The sequence below is a fragment of the Phragmites australis genome, chromosome 3 (genome assembly GCF_958298935.1).
Source record: "Phragmites australis chromosome 3, lpPhrAust1.1, whole genome shotgun sequence".
Classification (NCBI taxonomy): Eukaryota; Viridiplantae; Streptophyta; class Magnoliopsida; order Poales; family Poaceae; genus Phragmites; species Phragmites australis.
The window spans coordinates 747,675-763,882 of NC_084923.1; the positions used below are offsets into that span (position 1 = coordinate 747,675).

General features: G+C 43.7%; 2 protein-coding genes across 2 annotated transcripts; both read left to right on the top strand.

Annotated features, from left to right (window-relative positions):
- The first annotated feature begins 3,010 nt into the window (after positions 1–3,010).
- On the top strand, positions 3,011–4,991 carry LOC133911378 (remorin-like). The gene is made up of 5 exons (XM_062353599.1): positions 3,011–3,343; positions 3,900–3,941; positions 4,041–4,128; positions 4,399–4,480; positions 4,580–4,991. The coding sequence occupies exons 1-5, from the start codon at positions 3,202–3,204 to the stop codon at positions 4,778–4,780; spliced, it is 555 nt and encodes a 184-aa protein (XP_062209583.1). The 5' UTR covers positions 3,011–3,201; the 3' UTR covers positions 4,781–4,991.
- A 5,605-nt stretch (positions 4,992–10,596) lies between these two features.
- LOC133911380 (folylpolyglutamate synthase-like) lies at positions 10,597–15,290 on the top strand. The gene is made up of 16 exons (XM_062353601.1): positions 10,597–10,760; positions 10,854–10,981; positions 11,096–11,161; positions 11,475–11,584; positions 11,771–11,831; positions 11,996–12,079; positions 12,339–12,395; positions 12,779–12,839; positions 12,958–13,004; positions 13,100–13,177; positions 13,256–13,420; positions 13,495–13,746; positions 13,858–13,936; positions 14,196–14,348; positions 14,472–14,581; positions 14,887–15,290. The coding sequence occupies exons 1-16, from the start codon at positions 10,655–10,657 to the stop codon at positions 14,944–14,946; spliced, it is 1,617 nt and encodes a 538-aa protein (XP_062209585.1). The 5' UTR covers positions 10,597–10,654; the 3' UTR covers positions 14,947–15,290.
- Positions 15,291–16,208: the final 918 nt, after the last annotated feature.

The window sequence follows — 16,208 nt, forward strand, 5'->3', positions numbered from 1 at the left end:
TCCAAGTTGCCAACTAGCTGAGCCTGAATAGGGGGTCCATCCTCTTTAGTGGTATAAATAGTACTTAGGCTAGTTATTGGTGTTGAATAATCCAGTTTTTGTCCTCTATCTTCTCCTGTTCCCGGCAGTGGTGGCGTGTGGTGCTAGCTGAAGCGTTGCGGGGCTTGGTGTGGTGTCCCTACTTGGGAAGTAGTAGAAGGTTGTGGTGGTGTGGGAGTGTCAATCGAGTTTATCTATGTATGTGTGCAGCGGTTTGGTAGTAAGATAGGCAAATTAGTTTGTTAGGGTTACTTTGATGGCGTCGTTCCGACGGCCATCCATGTTTTTATTACTCCGAGTTGGCTTCGGTGACGATGACGATGGCCGTCTTCTCTTCGACGTCGATTCTTGGAGGCGTGTGAGTATTCCCTCGTTCTGTTCAGCTGGAGATTCACGCTATTATGTGACGGCACAGTGGCGTGTTGCATTAAGAATGAAGATGGAGATGTCAGATCGCTCATTGTCCGATGAGGGTACAATCGTTGGTCGTGTCGCGATGCCAGTGCATTCAACGTTGTCAAGGCCTAATTCTGATAGGCTGTCCCACGTGCTTCTAAATTTGAAGCTTCCTCGTCGGTTGAGAGATCAGTCTCTAGCTCCTTCCTCAGTGTGGTACTCTATTCTGCTTCGGCAAGATGACGCTATGTCTGGCTGGGTCGATCAAAGGTGAAATAAAAGCTAAAGTCTTTTCAGGGGTTGTATTGTAATTCCGATCTTCTAAAGGAGCTCCTCTGTAAACGATGGTTTATTCTGTTCATGTTCTATCTATGAAATGCAAACCCGTTTACTAGAAAAAAAGCTAGCTGAGCCTGAGTTGCACTGCTGAACGGATGTACTAGCTTCCGACAGATCAACTTGTGCTCCTAGCTAGAATGTTATTACTATCATCCTCTATACTCTCCAATTCGTAGCACATCTAAAAAAGAGAAAAGAGCTCATAGCAGTCTAACAAGAATGAGACTCGAGAGCTGTTGTGAACAGGCACGAGTCTGGTCGCAAAGCTTTGAGTGGGAGCTGAACCGGTGGGGTTCCATCCCCCGTCTGGTATCTAACTTCGGGCCTCCAATGAAGATGCTCCAATAAAAACGATGTAGATGAGATTGTACTGTAAAAAAAAAAAGACTCAAGAGCTGTTTGGTTCTGGCCTAAAAAGAAAGTTAAAATTTAGTCACGTCTAGTAAATTTGACTTTTATTTGATTCAAAGCTAAAATTTGGTCGCGTCTCGAAAAATTTAGTTGGGCAAATTTTTTTAATAGAAAATTTAGAAAAGATTTTGACGTTTAAAATGAGCGCCTTGATTTTTGACCTATCAAAATTTTAGCTTACCTAAAACCAAATACTACTTAGCATGATTCTAATTTTGATATGATCAAATTTTAGATAGGCTTCTAGAGGCGAGAACCAAACAACACCTAGTTTTTTATAACAGGATAATAAAACATATCCAGGCTCTGCATATGGTGATGAACATAGCTGACATTTATTATAAGTTTGTAAATGAAGCTAAGAAAAGCAAATGTTCACCATACTAGCAAGTGTCGAGTAGCATCAAGCACAAAGACGGTCGCCAAACCTGCACCATACTCGACGAAAATTAAACTTTACAGTCCGATAAGTAACAATACAGCATCTAATAGACTCAGCCTACATACTTCAGAGATAGGTTTAGAGCCCCAATAAATATCCTTTGATCCACGCTAACGTGAATCTATGAATCGCTCTCCCTAGTACGTGTGCTGGCTACCAAACAAATCATGCTAATGACCAGCAATACGACGCTAGTACGTGTGCTGGCTACCAAACAAATCATGCTAATGACCAGCAATACGACGCTAGTGTTGCATCTGCAGGCGGGGCCAAGGAGAATCTCCTATCTGTCACCGAGGATCAGAGCCGCAGCATGAAGGCAGCGGGGGCCGTATCATCACAGCTCCGATTCGCTGTCGGCCGTCGAGTGTCCCTGTCATTGGCCATGCACAGACCACAACGGTAGCTAGCTACCTCCTGATCATTGCTTCGTTTCTAATTAAGGTTGGAAAGAAACACACACAACGATTTAGGTACGATTCAATCATATTCTGAATGGTATAAAAGGAAGTTCGATTACAAGAGCAGTTTCAGCCGTCAGAATGATGCCTTCTTTCTGTGATACGTATAATATGTGTGGGTTAACCTGTTGATATCCAGCTGGTGGATCAAAGCTTGTCAATTTATCGATTATTTAGTCATACAAGCTGAGCTAGGCACTTTGACAAAAGAAAGAATGTAAGAACAGCTAACGAGGCACCACTGCACCTCATTCCAAGTAGGCAAGAAAAAGAGGGGCAATTATTGTCACAGGCAGTACTACCAGCTATAATTAGCTTAAGTTAATGGTTGATGATTCTCAGAAGAAAAGGCAACCTCTCACGAGTTTGTTTATCAGAGTTTCTTCCAACTCCTGCACCACCAGGACCAATTCGATGCGTAAAAAGAAGGTGTGAGCTGTAGGGTATGGCCGGCCGGCCGTTGCAACCTGGAACGTCAAGATGGCGGCTGTCCTTGGCCCCATGTAAGGTTGTGTTGAGTTGCCATGACATGCATCCAGCACCAAATAAGTCAGAAGCAACAATACGGAGGAGCGAAAAGAAAACAAGGCTGCCCAAGAGAAATTAGACAATTCCGCACTAAGAAAGAAAGAAAAATAGCTAAGTTAATTCAAGCAAGAAAGAAAGATAGCTAAGTTAATTTAAGCCGAAAAGGACTCTGAACTTGAGCGACGGAGGTGTAATCGCACGGATGCTACATACTCACAACGTACTGGAGAATCACGTATGCACCTTGAATAAAATCGACCGTGCATCTTGCCTCATCGCCTGCCTGGAACAGCCGCTGATGAAACACTTCTTGTTCACTAAGCCACCTTAGTTAAAGTACTATACTTTCTTTATATCTTTACATATACTCGGAGCTTTTCTTAGACAGTACAGTTGCCTCTAATTTGCCTGGGTCGGTGTCTTCCCTTGTCTATATATCGTCCTAGCAGCTAACTGTTGGAGCCCTTGTTGTGCCACCATTCTTCATTCTGCTGCTTGCGAGAGCTAGCTCTTCTAGTCCTACCGGCCGGCTTGCAGGGTGAGCTTCTGTTTGAGTGAAGACCGATCCGACTGGATTGAGCATAAATGGCGGAGGAGGCCAAGAAGGTGGAGGTGGAGGCGACCAAGGACATCGCTGAGGAGAAGGCGGTAGTGCCGCTGCCACCGCCGCCGCCGGCCAAGCACGACAAGCCGGCCGACGACTCCAAGGCCATCGTTCCTGTCAAGGGTACGTACGTAACTAAGAGTCCCGGATATCATCGTTATCGTTGTATACTTCTTTCTTTTATTTTGGCGAAACGTAGGACCTTTCTGCTATCAACTTAAGCAAATGGTAGGTGTAGTAGATGAACAGGACATAGATCCATATGGTTCGACATACTTCATGGTTTGATCTGATCTCCTCCAACCAAAGGTTGCATGAGGTTGTAAGACCATGCATGCATGGAGCACTTTCTACTTGAAATTTTATCTAGCTTCTACAGGGGAATCTTAGAAGGCAAATTTCAGACAAGTTCCCATGCCTTTCCCCGATACTGATTTTGCAGTTAAATTTTGACATTGAAAACAGAAAAATAAATAAATGGTTGATGCAAAGCTGAAAACAAAACAGATTATTCAAATGCCAGCTTTTTTGTGTAAATCGATGTGGTACAGAAAAGCACAACCTACTACTAGTAAATATTTTTACTAGTCACTCCAGCTACTACAAGCTATCATCTTAATTACTGGGTTAAGCACTGATAGAATCTGCTGAACATTATAGTTTCTCTCCTTTTTGCCAGATGCTGCTGAGAAACCTGCGACAGGAGGTTCAACTGAAAGAGGTATAATTTCGTTCAGCTAAATTCATTTTAGCCAACAAACAAGACTTCTCACCCATACTTATCACGTGCACATTATATTTCCTTTTCCTTTTTCTTCAGATGCTTATCTCGCGAAAATTGTATCCGAGAAGAGATTGACACTGATCAATGCTTGGGAGGAAAGCGAGAAGGCTAGGGCCGAGAACAGGTAATACTCAAGCTATATTTAATTGAGAGTTGCTTAAAAGTAACAGGAATTAATTACCAGTGTGCGTTACTCAGATAGCACATCACTCACTCTGATTAGATTAGATGGAGAGACAGATATCTTGTGATGCACTCAAAGCATGAAAGGAAAGCACACCTTTCATCTCCATTGCACGCAACTGACGTTTCAACCACACCAACAACAGATCGTACTATCTGCAACCAACTGATTTCTGTGTCGCTTCCGTTTGTCTGCAATGATCGATGACAGGGCCGCCAAGAAACTGGCCTACATCACTTCTTGGGAGAAGGCAAAGAAAGCGGAGATGGAGGCCGAGCTTAAAAAGATCGAGGTAGGAGAACAAGATGACAAGTCCCTATCACTGTAAATTTACAACAGGATTGCAAACAATTAGCGGTTGAGTAACAGTTAGTACTAATCGCCATGGCAGGAGCAACTGGAGAAGAAGAAGGCAGCGTACGAAGAGAAACTGAAGAACAAGCTGGCGATGCTCCACAAGTCGGCAGAGGAGAAGAGGGCGTTGACCGAGGCGAAGCGAGGGGAGGAGGTCGTCATGGCGGAGGAGATGGCCGTCAAGTACCGCGCCAAGGGCGAGGCTCCCACGAAGCTCTTCGGCCTCTTGAAAGCATGAGAAATGAGAAGGTGCCCACGATCTCTGCAGAAGAATATACATATGTCGGGATGGCAACTTGTAGATTTGGTGCGTCGCATGTTTGTGGTGTGTGCATGTGTATTCGAAGGCCATTGATGTGTATGAATCTTGTTGTTGGAAGGTTTGATGTTTGGTGCAGTTTGTAAACGAATTGACCAAATGCAATCCACTTGAGTGAGCTTCCATGAAATGCAATCGAGTTGGCTGCAATTGCCTGAAAGCCATCAAAAGCTCGAACGCCATTTCTGTCTTGTATGCTCATTTTGCTTTTCTTTTGCATCCCAGGGCATACGGTGGAATTGTAACATCTACCTAAATGCATACTCAGCATCATCCCTACTCGACCATTGCAAATAATAGAATTAAACAAAGTAACAAAGTCAGGGTACGTTTTTCTTTACACTTGGTTAAGATGAGAAACTAAGTTAATATGTGCCTTGATTTTTTATGAGTTATTGATATTGTTATTTATTTGGTTTGATGATCTTCGATTTTGCATGAGTTTTGATGTGATTTGAGATTTTATTTGAGTATAATGATTATGGACTAATTGAAATTGAAGTTGGAGATATGTGTTTGCTTGTCTCATGATGTACAGGTGATGGATGCAACTTGACGGTCGACGACGGGATGATCGGGGCCAAGCGAAGTGCTTGGTGTCTGACGATTAAGGAGGTCGGACGGAGTTAAGGGTGATCCTAGCTGAACACGTGGAGATCAAGCAAATCATTGAAGTCGGATGGAGACAGCGTGTTGACAAAGTCAAGCGAAGGAAATGCAAATGCAAATAACAAGGCGGCCCGAGGGATCGGGAGCGGGAGAGACTTGCCGACAGTCAAGATTGCATGACGGAATACACGCATCTACATCGAAGCGCTTGCTTAAGGTGTAAGCAAGGCGGTGAGTCACGCTTTGAGAAGCGTGCAGGCCGTTTCGCGGTTTGACCTCAAAACCGTGGGAGGATTAGAGGAGTATGTGGTAACATCGCGAAGCTTGCATCGAGGTGAAGCTAAGTCGTGAAGGCATCGCAGCCGTCGGATGAATGGAGAAGAAAATGAATAAAAATGCTCTCGATGGTATGTAGAAGTGCACTACAAGAGAGGGGTATTTTGGGGAAAAACTAGAAAACTTAAGGACCAAGTTTCCTAAACCTATAAATAGACGGGTAGGGTTAGAGAGAGCTTTGAACCAGCCCTTTGAGCCCTCTTGTGCCACTCATTTGAGAGCTTTAGAGCTAGATTTTTAGAGAAGAGAAGGATGGGTGCTTAGTCTATATAATAGGTGAGAGTTTTGAGAGATAAATATTTGTAATCCGCTTAAAATATGGCTAACCTCTTTGAGTAATTTAGTTTATGTTTTTGCATATGCTTGAATTCCCCTACTTCTAGTTTCCCTCTATTGGTTCTCTTGCAAGTTCGCAAGTTTTTCGGTTTTTGGTTTTGATTTTCGTTTTGGTTTTTGGGCTGAAATTTCAGCACCTTGTGAGATCATTCTTCTTGTTGCTAGAGGCATAAGAACTCACCTACGAGTATATGCTCATGGGTCTTGAGTACCATTGCATCTAGATCATCAACTTGGAGAGGTTTCTTGCTCGATGATCTTTTTCTTTGAGCTGCAATATTTCACCTTTGCAGGGTTATTTTTCTTGATGCTAGTGGCTTAAACACTCACATACTCATGTATTTGAGCGGGTCTTGAGTCCACTTGCTACTAGACTATTATCTTGGAGGATAACTTTGTTCGGTATCCATTTTTTTCTAGTTTCTTTGAAAATTACGAGTTTGTGTGCACAAAGACACATGAAATGATCTTAAATAGAACATATGGTTCATATTCTATCTGTGGAGTCATGTTGCTACGGAACTAGTCTTATTGCTTTGTCTTTCTGATTCTTTTGCTTCCGCTTGAGCGTTTTGAGGTGCGTTAGGTGAGAAATAGAAAAAGACCATCTATTTTGAAAGAAATTTGTTGAGGCGCCTATTCACCCCCCTCTAATCGTCATTCTCGGTCCTACATAAGGCTTAGATCTAGTTGCATTGGAAAGAAAAATATGCCTAGATTGTGTATCATACCCCACGGGGATGTCCTTGAGGTCGATTCTGGCTGTTGCTAACTGAACTAGCCTTGAACAACCAACATCACCACGGCATAAATGGTTGGAGAAGGAACAATAGTTGCTAATCAATAGACTAGGGGGCTGCAAGAGGGGCTACCAGATTGCGGGGGCGGCCGGTGGCACCGTAGCTGGATTTCGTCGTCGCCCAGATCAGGGGCAAAACGGTTAGATCAGTAGGCCCTGGGATGCATAAGAAAAGCAAAATGAGCATATAAGACAGAAATGGCGTTCAATCGACCCAAAATTCGCTTTTGATGGCTTTCAGGCAATTGCAGCCAACTCGATTACATTTCATCGTAGCTCACTCAAGTGGATTGCATTTGATCAATTTTCTCAAAAAGTTTTGTCTGTTGACAAATAGTTTATGCATTTAAAAACTTGCAGTTTTAGTGGTTCACTTTCGTTGTCGAAAGACATCACAAGAAATCACTTGTCTCACAGTGCTCCATTATGATGAATTGTAAGGAGAATATATGTGCAAGGCAAATTAAGAGCAAAGGCAATATTCTCACTGAAGACTTCATGCATGAATTCTCTCCTACCTAATGCTTCCTTTCATCCTGCATCGTTCCATCATCTCACGTCACCTTTCCTTCCGTGCTCCTTCTCCCCCTGCCCGTGATCTCGCAACCGCCCCCATGCCACCGCCAAGTCCATCCTCCGCCTCGCCTCCCACGACCCCTCCGTCGCGACGCACCTCCTCCCAGTCCTCCCGCCCAACGCCCTCGCCGACCTCCTCTCCTCGCTCTTTGCCGCCTCCCCCGTGAACCACCTTGCCTTTCTCCCCATGTCTCTCGCCCTCCTCTCCGCTCCCAGTTGGCCCTCCGTCACCCTCCTCACCATCTCAGCATAGAGTCACCACCCGCGTTCACTATCGGTCGCTGTTTTCCTTGACAAAGCGAGGCCGGCCATGGAGCTGCGAAGATGAGTCGGCCGCCGCTTTTGTTGACTAAGGACGGCTATCGCCCAGCCTTAACTCTCCCGGCCCTCTCCTCTCTCTCATTCTCTCACTCCCTCTCTTTCTTCTCGGTTGAGCACACCACACACGACACCGAGCAACTGAGCACGCATAGGGCCACCAAATCCGTCGTGCCCGAGCCCAAATGCACCCCAGCTGCGCCAAGAGAAGCATGGGGGATGGTCGCCGAGTTCTTCCTCGGACCGATTTCGGTGTTTCCCCACCGGACCGAGCTCCTCACTACGTTTTCCCCAACTCCGGTGAGCTCTGTCCGCACCTCACCATTGAGCCGCCCCCTCATGACTTAGACCCGCAATGAGCCTTCCCTTTCCTTCCCAAAGCTTTTTTGCACGCTACCTTAGTTGCGGTCCGTCGACGGTGCGACCGTCCGCGTGTGCCGACCGCCACCGTTCCTCTGCGCACGCCGCCGGCCATTTTTCGGCCGTGCCCATCGGTCGAGACATGCCCAGATGGATTCGCCATCGCATTCTAGAGCTGCCCGTGCTTTCGGTCGGTGGAATAATGCAGCCATTTGCTCTCGGTGAGTTACGCGGCCTCGTGCTCCTGTGCACGCCAGCGAGGCCAGCCTTCGCCTCTGGTCTTGTTGACTTGAATCAACAAGCCGGGCCCCGGTTCCACCAATCTGTGAGTATGGCTAGCTCAAAGTTCGGTGTAAAAAGGCCTCAGCGTTTATTTAATTGGTTAACTCAGAAATGGTAAAAGTTGACTTATTGTTCAATGGTTAATTCGACTGTAGCTTAGAAAAATTCATAGTAAATTGATTAATGATAAAAAAATCATGAAACCAATTTTTTTGCTTCGTATGATTATGCTCTACATGTTAAAAATGCTAGGCATCATGGTTTATGCACTGAAATTCACTCAACTAGTGAAATATGTTTAATCTTTATTAATTCATAGTTAATTAGTGGTAAATACAAAATTAGTGAAACCAATTTTGTTATTCTTTTTATGATATGCTCTGTTCATTAAAAATACTCACCCTCATGTTGTATCTAATTAACTTTCTATTTAAGGTTAAGTTTTGTGTTAAGCTTAGTTAATTTAGGAGATTAGTAACACATTTATTAATAATCCAATTTAAGGAATTTTTAATGCTATTAACCCATGGCATAATGCATTGCACCTCCTTAATTGTCATCCATTGTGAAACATCTCTCATCGTATATCATCCATATTTATTGTGATGCATTATTTTATTGTTAGACAACACTATTTCAGAGAGTCGCATGCTTGAGCTCAAAGACGAACCCGGGGAATTCGTGAGTGAAGAACATGAAGCAACAGGTAAGCATCTATGCGGGCTCTACCGTATTTTTATACACCTATTGATGGTTAATTTTTGCTAAATACTGCTATTATCGTATATTAATTTCTAGCGAGTCGATGTCAGGAATAATCGGATAGAGCCTTTTTGGATGCCTATACCCCTACCTTGATACATTGAGGATTTCTATCATTGTAACCTGGGTACATAATGTCAATGTCCAATTTAGCGATCTTGCTTTGTAATGCATAGTTCACCGGTAGCAGTCAAGCGGTGGATCGTCCATCGTTCGCAAGCTATAGAACTTTCTGTTAATGTTTGTTGTGTTGTTGTCGGTACTTTGCAATGATAAGGGGAAGGTGGGGGAGGACCAGAACTTTGCGATGATGCGGCTGCCGCCCTGGGTTCAGCACTTCAACGCTATCGCCTGCTCTTCCCGACTCCTTGCGTAGCTCGACAGCAGACCAGCAACAACAGCTCCTCACCTCCTCTGCTCCTTTACTCCTCGGCTCATTCAACGATGATGGCAGGTTTAGAGGAGTCAGCAATGTTATCGTGTGTAAATTTTTTACTCTCATTGCAATGCACGGACATTCAACTAGTTAGTGCAAATGCTGCCTGCACGAAATGAGACTTTCAGCTGAATTGACATATGGTATAGAGGGAACGCTTAACTTCTCTCTTGTAATGAAATTTTATCATTCTAAGGCATGGAGAAGAGCTCAAACTTTTCCAGTACAAGAAATTTATAAAGACCAATCCGACATACAAAGGAGAAGGTACTGTACCTCAAATGTAAGGTGGATCGGGGGCCTGTATTTTAAGCTGTCTCGAAGTCCTAATCTCGAACAGAATTAACTGAAGAACTTGTTGAAATACCAGTAGATGTGCTCACCGAGCATCTTCAGTCTTAGAAACCTGGACGAAGGACCAAATTATCAATTTCAACTGGTAGTGAGCAAAGTTACTCTTCAGTGGCATGATAATAGTGAAGTCATATATTTCTCACAAAAAACAAGATGATAAAACCATATAGATGACGAATATCACCACACATCGATTCTGTTTGGATCCGAGTCTTATCTACTCCATAGGTGTTAATTAGCTCATTGAAAATTACAAGTCTGTCAGTCGTACACTCACATCTCACAACATCAAAAAGTTCACACAATTAATCTATCAAGATAATACACGCGGGATATCACATACAACATAAAAAAGGCGATGTTTGTTGACGAAGCTGGGCCGAAACCTATACGTTAGACTTCAACTCGTGTCGGCAGTCGGCGACTGATGCCGGCGCTGCTTCAGCAGGCTCGGGCAGTACCGTAATCCATGGGCCGAAAATACGTTTCTTCTCTGGCAAAGCGTTTTGGATGATCGGATCGCGATTAATCTCTGATGCGGCATCGCGGGGCCCACCACGGCGCCGCCACGACCACCTACCCCACTCCGTCTCCCACCGCCGCACCGCACCGCTACAGGCAGCCTATGCGCTCGCATCCCGTTCCCACCCTGGCCGCCCGCCTCCTCTCCCTCTCTTCCTCCACCCGTCTCGTCCATCGCGCCATGGCCTCCACCGCCGCCGCGCAGGCAGGTAAGCGACGGACCTTACTTACACATCCGCAAAGCTTACGGTTGATGGTTGGTGCTGTAACGATTGATGATGGGGCATCGGATTGGACCGCAGGTGGTGTGGCGGCGGCGGCGGAGTACGAGGAGGTGCTGGGGCGCCTGTCGTCGCTCATCACGCAGAAGGTGCGCGCGCACAGCGGCAACCGCGGCAACCAGTGGGACCTCATGGCACACTACCTCAAGGTCCGTCCGTCCGTCCATTTCCTCCTCCCAATTCCTCATGCTCCAGTTCTGAATCGTAATAGCCTGGTAGGACGTTTGCTTCATTCGGGTGGATTTGGTTGTTACTGTGTGTAGATTCTGGAGCTGGAGGAGCCGATCGCGCGGATGAGGGTGATTCACGTCGCAGGGACCAAAGGAAAGGTAAACTAACTAACTAGCAAGTTGCTCGGGAGTTGGATGTTGTGTGATTCCTACTTTGATCAGAATGTGTAAATTTCAATTTTGTAAAGCAAAACTTCACCAGTAGCGGGTAAGTTTGGCATGTAAATGTAACCTGTGTACACCATTAAGCTTTACCAAATCTGTAGTTTAGAGCTATTTGTGTTGGTACTAGGATGTAATGCAATCAGCCCCGGAGTTGTATTGGCTAGTGAAAATGTAGAATGCCGAATATTGTGAAGTCCTTGGCTTCTTATGATGTGCCAGTTTAAGAAGACATTGATTGTACCTACAGGGCTCAACATGCACATTCACAGAGTCTATCCTGCGATCCTGTGGTTTCCACACTGGGCTGTTCACATCGCCACATTTGATGGATGTCAGGGAGCGATTCCGGCTAGATGGGTAATTCTTCTCCCATTGTTCTTTTATCGCATATCAGCTTCTGGTTCTGGAGTTGATAACAGTAGCTCCTTGTATGCTTCAGAGTATTTTTCTGTATGCAGACGTGCTGCATCATCTTTTTATGTTATCCTTATACTTAGGTATTATGATTGCACTGACCTAGCTCCTCCTTTCTGAGGGCATCAGGGCGGATATTTCTGAAGAAAAATTTTTGAAGTACTTTTGGTGGTGCTGGAATAAGTTGAAGGTAAATGTCTTGAATTGTTGTTTCATATAAAGTCACTCTGCGCTTGATGCCTAGAAGTGACAAAGCAGAAACTTTTCACATTTGTTATATAAGCCATCTGGTCCCATCATATTGCTTTCATTGTATAAACTGGTGAATGATGAAGTAATTGGGCTTACTTCCAGGAGAAGACTGATGATGATATTCCCATGCCAGCCTATTTCAGGTTCCTCGCATTGCTCGCATTCAAGATATTTTCAGCTGAGCAGGTAAAATAAACACAAACACTTCCTGCTCTTTTTGCCTGCTTTGCTGTTTTCAGTCATTACATGTGTGCTGTGTCTAGCCATGAAGATGATTGAAGGCATTTTTACTTGCATAACATTGTGTAAATCTATGATTTTAAGGTACCTTCAGAGACTTCGAATTTAGTTACTGTTTATACTTCTCGAGCTAAATGATTATTCTATCTTTTCTATTTCTAATATCTGCCCAATCATTTTCCCCTCCTTTTTCTTGCTCTAACAGGTAGATGTTGCTGTTCTCGAGGTTGGACTAGGAGGGAAGTTTGACGCGACTAATGTGGTATGTAATGTTCTATTCCAGGAATGTATAACCAGAGGTAGTGTATGAGCATTCATGTTGAGTAGTCAAAACCCAGAATAACTATGCCATTTTAGTCCTGAAAACTCTTGCACACTTATTTTTGTGAGCATTGTGTGCAAAGAGATAGGCTGGATCAGAGCGCAAACTCAAACCGTGCTACCATTTAGGACTAGGTCAAGCTATATGCTTGCTTCTTCTCTAGGATTCTGTCTTAACTTGGCTTTCAAGAAGATTATGTGTTTAACTTTACCTTGTGTTTTTCCTGAGCCTTCTCCCTCTTGAGCTCATTTATATTGCACATTGTATCTTGAACTATCAAAAGTTAAAGAGCATGAATGGTCTGTAAATTTGGGTGTCTGCAGGTTGAAGCACCTGTAGTCTGTGGGATATCTTCCCTTGGATATGATCATATGGAGATTCTTGGTAAGTCATGCAACTGACAATTGAAGTACCTCTATTTTTTAGAAGAATTGAAGTATCTTTATTATTAGAAAAAAAAGTAGCTTCATGCTGCTACGTGTGCTGTGTGGCCTGTGAGCAGGAAATACGCTTGGGGAGATTGCCGGGGAGAAGGCTGGGATATTCAAGGTTTTGTTTATTTGCTTTCCTAGAAAGCTATACTTCATATTTTGTAGTCAATTTTCTTAATTTTTTGGTTCCCTTGTGCCATCTGTTATTCACAGAAAGGAGTTCTGGCCTATACTGCCCCACAGCCAGAAGAGGCTATGATTTCGCTCAAACAAAGAGCTTCGGAGTTGGGTGTATGTTCTATAATCGATTACTTTTTTTCGTTGCTGCTACTCTAACCGTGATACTTAATGCAACATTGGTTTCTGAAGATTTCACTCCAAGTAGCTGATCCTTTGGAACCCCATCAATTAAAAGATCAACATCTTGGACTGCATGGTGAACACCAATATATGAATGCTGGCCTTGCAGTTGCTTTGGCTAGTACGTGGCTTGAGAAGCAGGGACATAAGGACATGATACCACTCAACTGTACTGTAAGTCTTATTAATCTTATTGTTTTTCCAAAAGAAAGATGTATGACAATTTGTTCTGCTATGATGGAATTCAGGATCCCTTACCAGATCATTTTATTAGAGGACTATCAAGTGCTTCTTTGCAAGGTCGAGCACAGATTGTTCCAGATTTACATGTGAACTCAGAAGAGGAGGACAAAGATTGTTCTTTGGTTTTCTATTTGGATGGGGCACACAGTCCAGAAAGTATGGAAATATGTGCCAAGTGGTTTTCCCATGTCACAAAGGATGATAGAAGACTACCATCTTCCGCGGAGCAGTCTCAGACTTGTGGTAACTCTCGAAAGGTATGTCTCACAGCATCTCTATTTTTGCCATACTTACATTTACCTGCTTTTGCATGTATTACATCTTAGGGGGGCCCTAATATGATAATTTTCTTTTGAGGCCCATTGCAGATCCTCCTGTTCAATTGCATGTCTGTGAGAGATCCTATGAGACTGCTTCCGCATCTCCTGGATGCATCAACTCAAAATGGTACCTTCAAAATACTCAACACTGAAAGTATTCCTGTGCAATATACCAAATAATGCATATCCTGTTTAATTTATCATCTAAATTCGGTTGACTGGAATCAATTGAATTCACCAACCACTTGAGTTCTGTGCAAAGTTACTGGTTTATTATTTTTTTAGGGGAAAAGTTACTGGATTGTTTACTATTGAGTTCACTTTCAAGTTTGATCTTTGATGGTTCTGGTTGAATGGATGCATTTATTGTTATCTAATTTTCTCAGGAGTCCACTTTGATCTGGCCCTATTTGTGCCAAACCAATCGCAATACAATAAGCTTGGTTCTAATGCATCAGCACCTGCGGAGCCTGAGCAAATTGATTTATCATGGCAGTTGTCGCTCCAAACAGTGTGGGAGAAGTTACTTCAGGATAAAGGTTCTTCCAAATTTGATTGATTTAGCCATTTATGATGCTTTTATTAGTGCCATATGTATTTTTCTTGAAACAAACATCGGCTGGTCTGGAGATCATGTAATAACTTGCAAGTGCGTGGTGCAGGCTTAAATAGTACAAATTCCAGAGAGAATACTCAAGTTTTTGAATCGCTTCCACTAGCAATTGAGTGGCTAAGGGAGAATGCCCGAGAAAACCGATCTACTTCTTTTCAGGTAAAAGATTTCAATAACATTACCTTTTAAAAATCCGCATATTGATATCTGTCCTACTGGTTGTTACCTTGGACCGCCCGTTCATTCATTACTAATCTGACGCACACTGTCATTAGTGCCGTTTCAAGTTCATCATCTCTGTTTTGTAAATTCTGTTGATCTTCTATCCTCTCATGGGATCGTGTTTATTTGTTTCTTTCTTTTTTACATGATTCAGGGACCATTATCTTGTCTTTTTCCTTTTATTTATCTTGCTGCCTTCACACTCGATGCTGATGTATTTGTGTCTGATGGCACTGAACTAGGTCTTGGTTACTGGCTCCCTGCATCTCATTGGTGATGTCTTGAGACTTATCAAGAAGTGATCAATTTTGAAATGATACACAACTTGAGGTTCAAACTGGAGCCGTAGATTATGAGCTATAAGCTGCAGCTTTTCATGGTGTATCTATGATATCTCCCACATGATATGCGAGAGCAGAAAAACTAACCAGGCTTCGAGCTTCTTGATGTCACATTGTGTGTTTTCAGGCCACCGTTGCCAACTTATAGCCTTTTTTACTCGGGAAACTGTTATGGAACTCAGAATGTAGAGGCATGAACAAGATGATATTGATCATGCCATGATTGAATTTAATTGAGATATCGACATGATTCTCGATCAATCTGTATACTTATCAATAATACATGCATGGGTGTTCTCCAAGTACATGCACTGCAATGAAACATGGAGCAGATCATATTGGCGAACGCGACTTTGGCGTGGCCGAATGGCCACCGCCCGGCGTCTCCGTCTGTCAATGGGAGCGTCACTTTCGTTGATTTCTTTTTCACCAAATTTTTTTTTGCACAGCGACAGGAAAGTTTGCAAGATGTCTCTCCACCGTACTCGCTGACTCACTAAATTTTCCTAGATTTTTTTTGGTTGGGAAGTGACGATTTTAGTGTTGCGCGCGCTGTCGTTGGTGACCCGCGGGAGACGGCGTGCACGCGAGCCGTCGGCGGCGCCTCGACCATCTCTCCAGCGGAAGGAGAGGGAACCATGAGCTCCAGGCAGCGGGTCAAAATGCCGTGGGCGGTGGAGCTGAAACTGCAGCTTGCCAGCGCGCTGTCCTTGAGGGACACGATTCTATTCTACAACGCGCGGGAGACGGCGTACGTCGGCTCGCCGATTTACCGACCACCCACGGCCGGGGAACATCCTGAAAATTCAGAGCTTCAAAGTCTTAGCTCTCACTGTTTGACTGCTGTGCTTTTTATGGCTTTGGGTGAAGTTGTGGTATGGGGGAAATTGTGAGAAGTAGGATTTTAAGGGTGCATACAATGAAGCATGCGCCTCATCAGTTCTCACCTTAAGCGGGTGGCTGGAGCTCACAGCACTGTCCTTTTCACAGGTTCAGATATTTGTTGCTACCAGTAGAGTTAGGAATAACAATTTGTGTTCAACGATGAAGTCAATAAGACAATATATAAGTACATAAGAATAAAAAAAAAAAGACTCCGTAAAAAATAAGAACTCTGTATTCTAAAACCTAAAAAGTAGTATTATTGCTTCTATCAAAGATATGTGCTTAAGGATATAGATCTCTTGTTGAGAAAAACATATTTGAAAAAGAAAACACGAGAA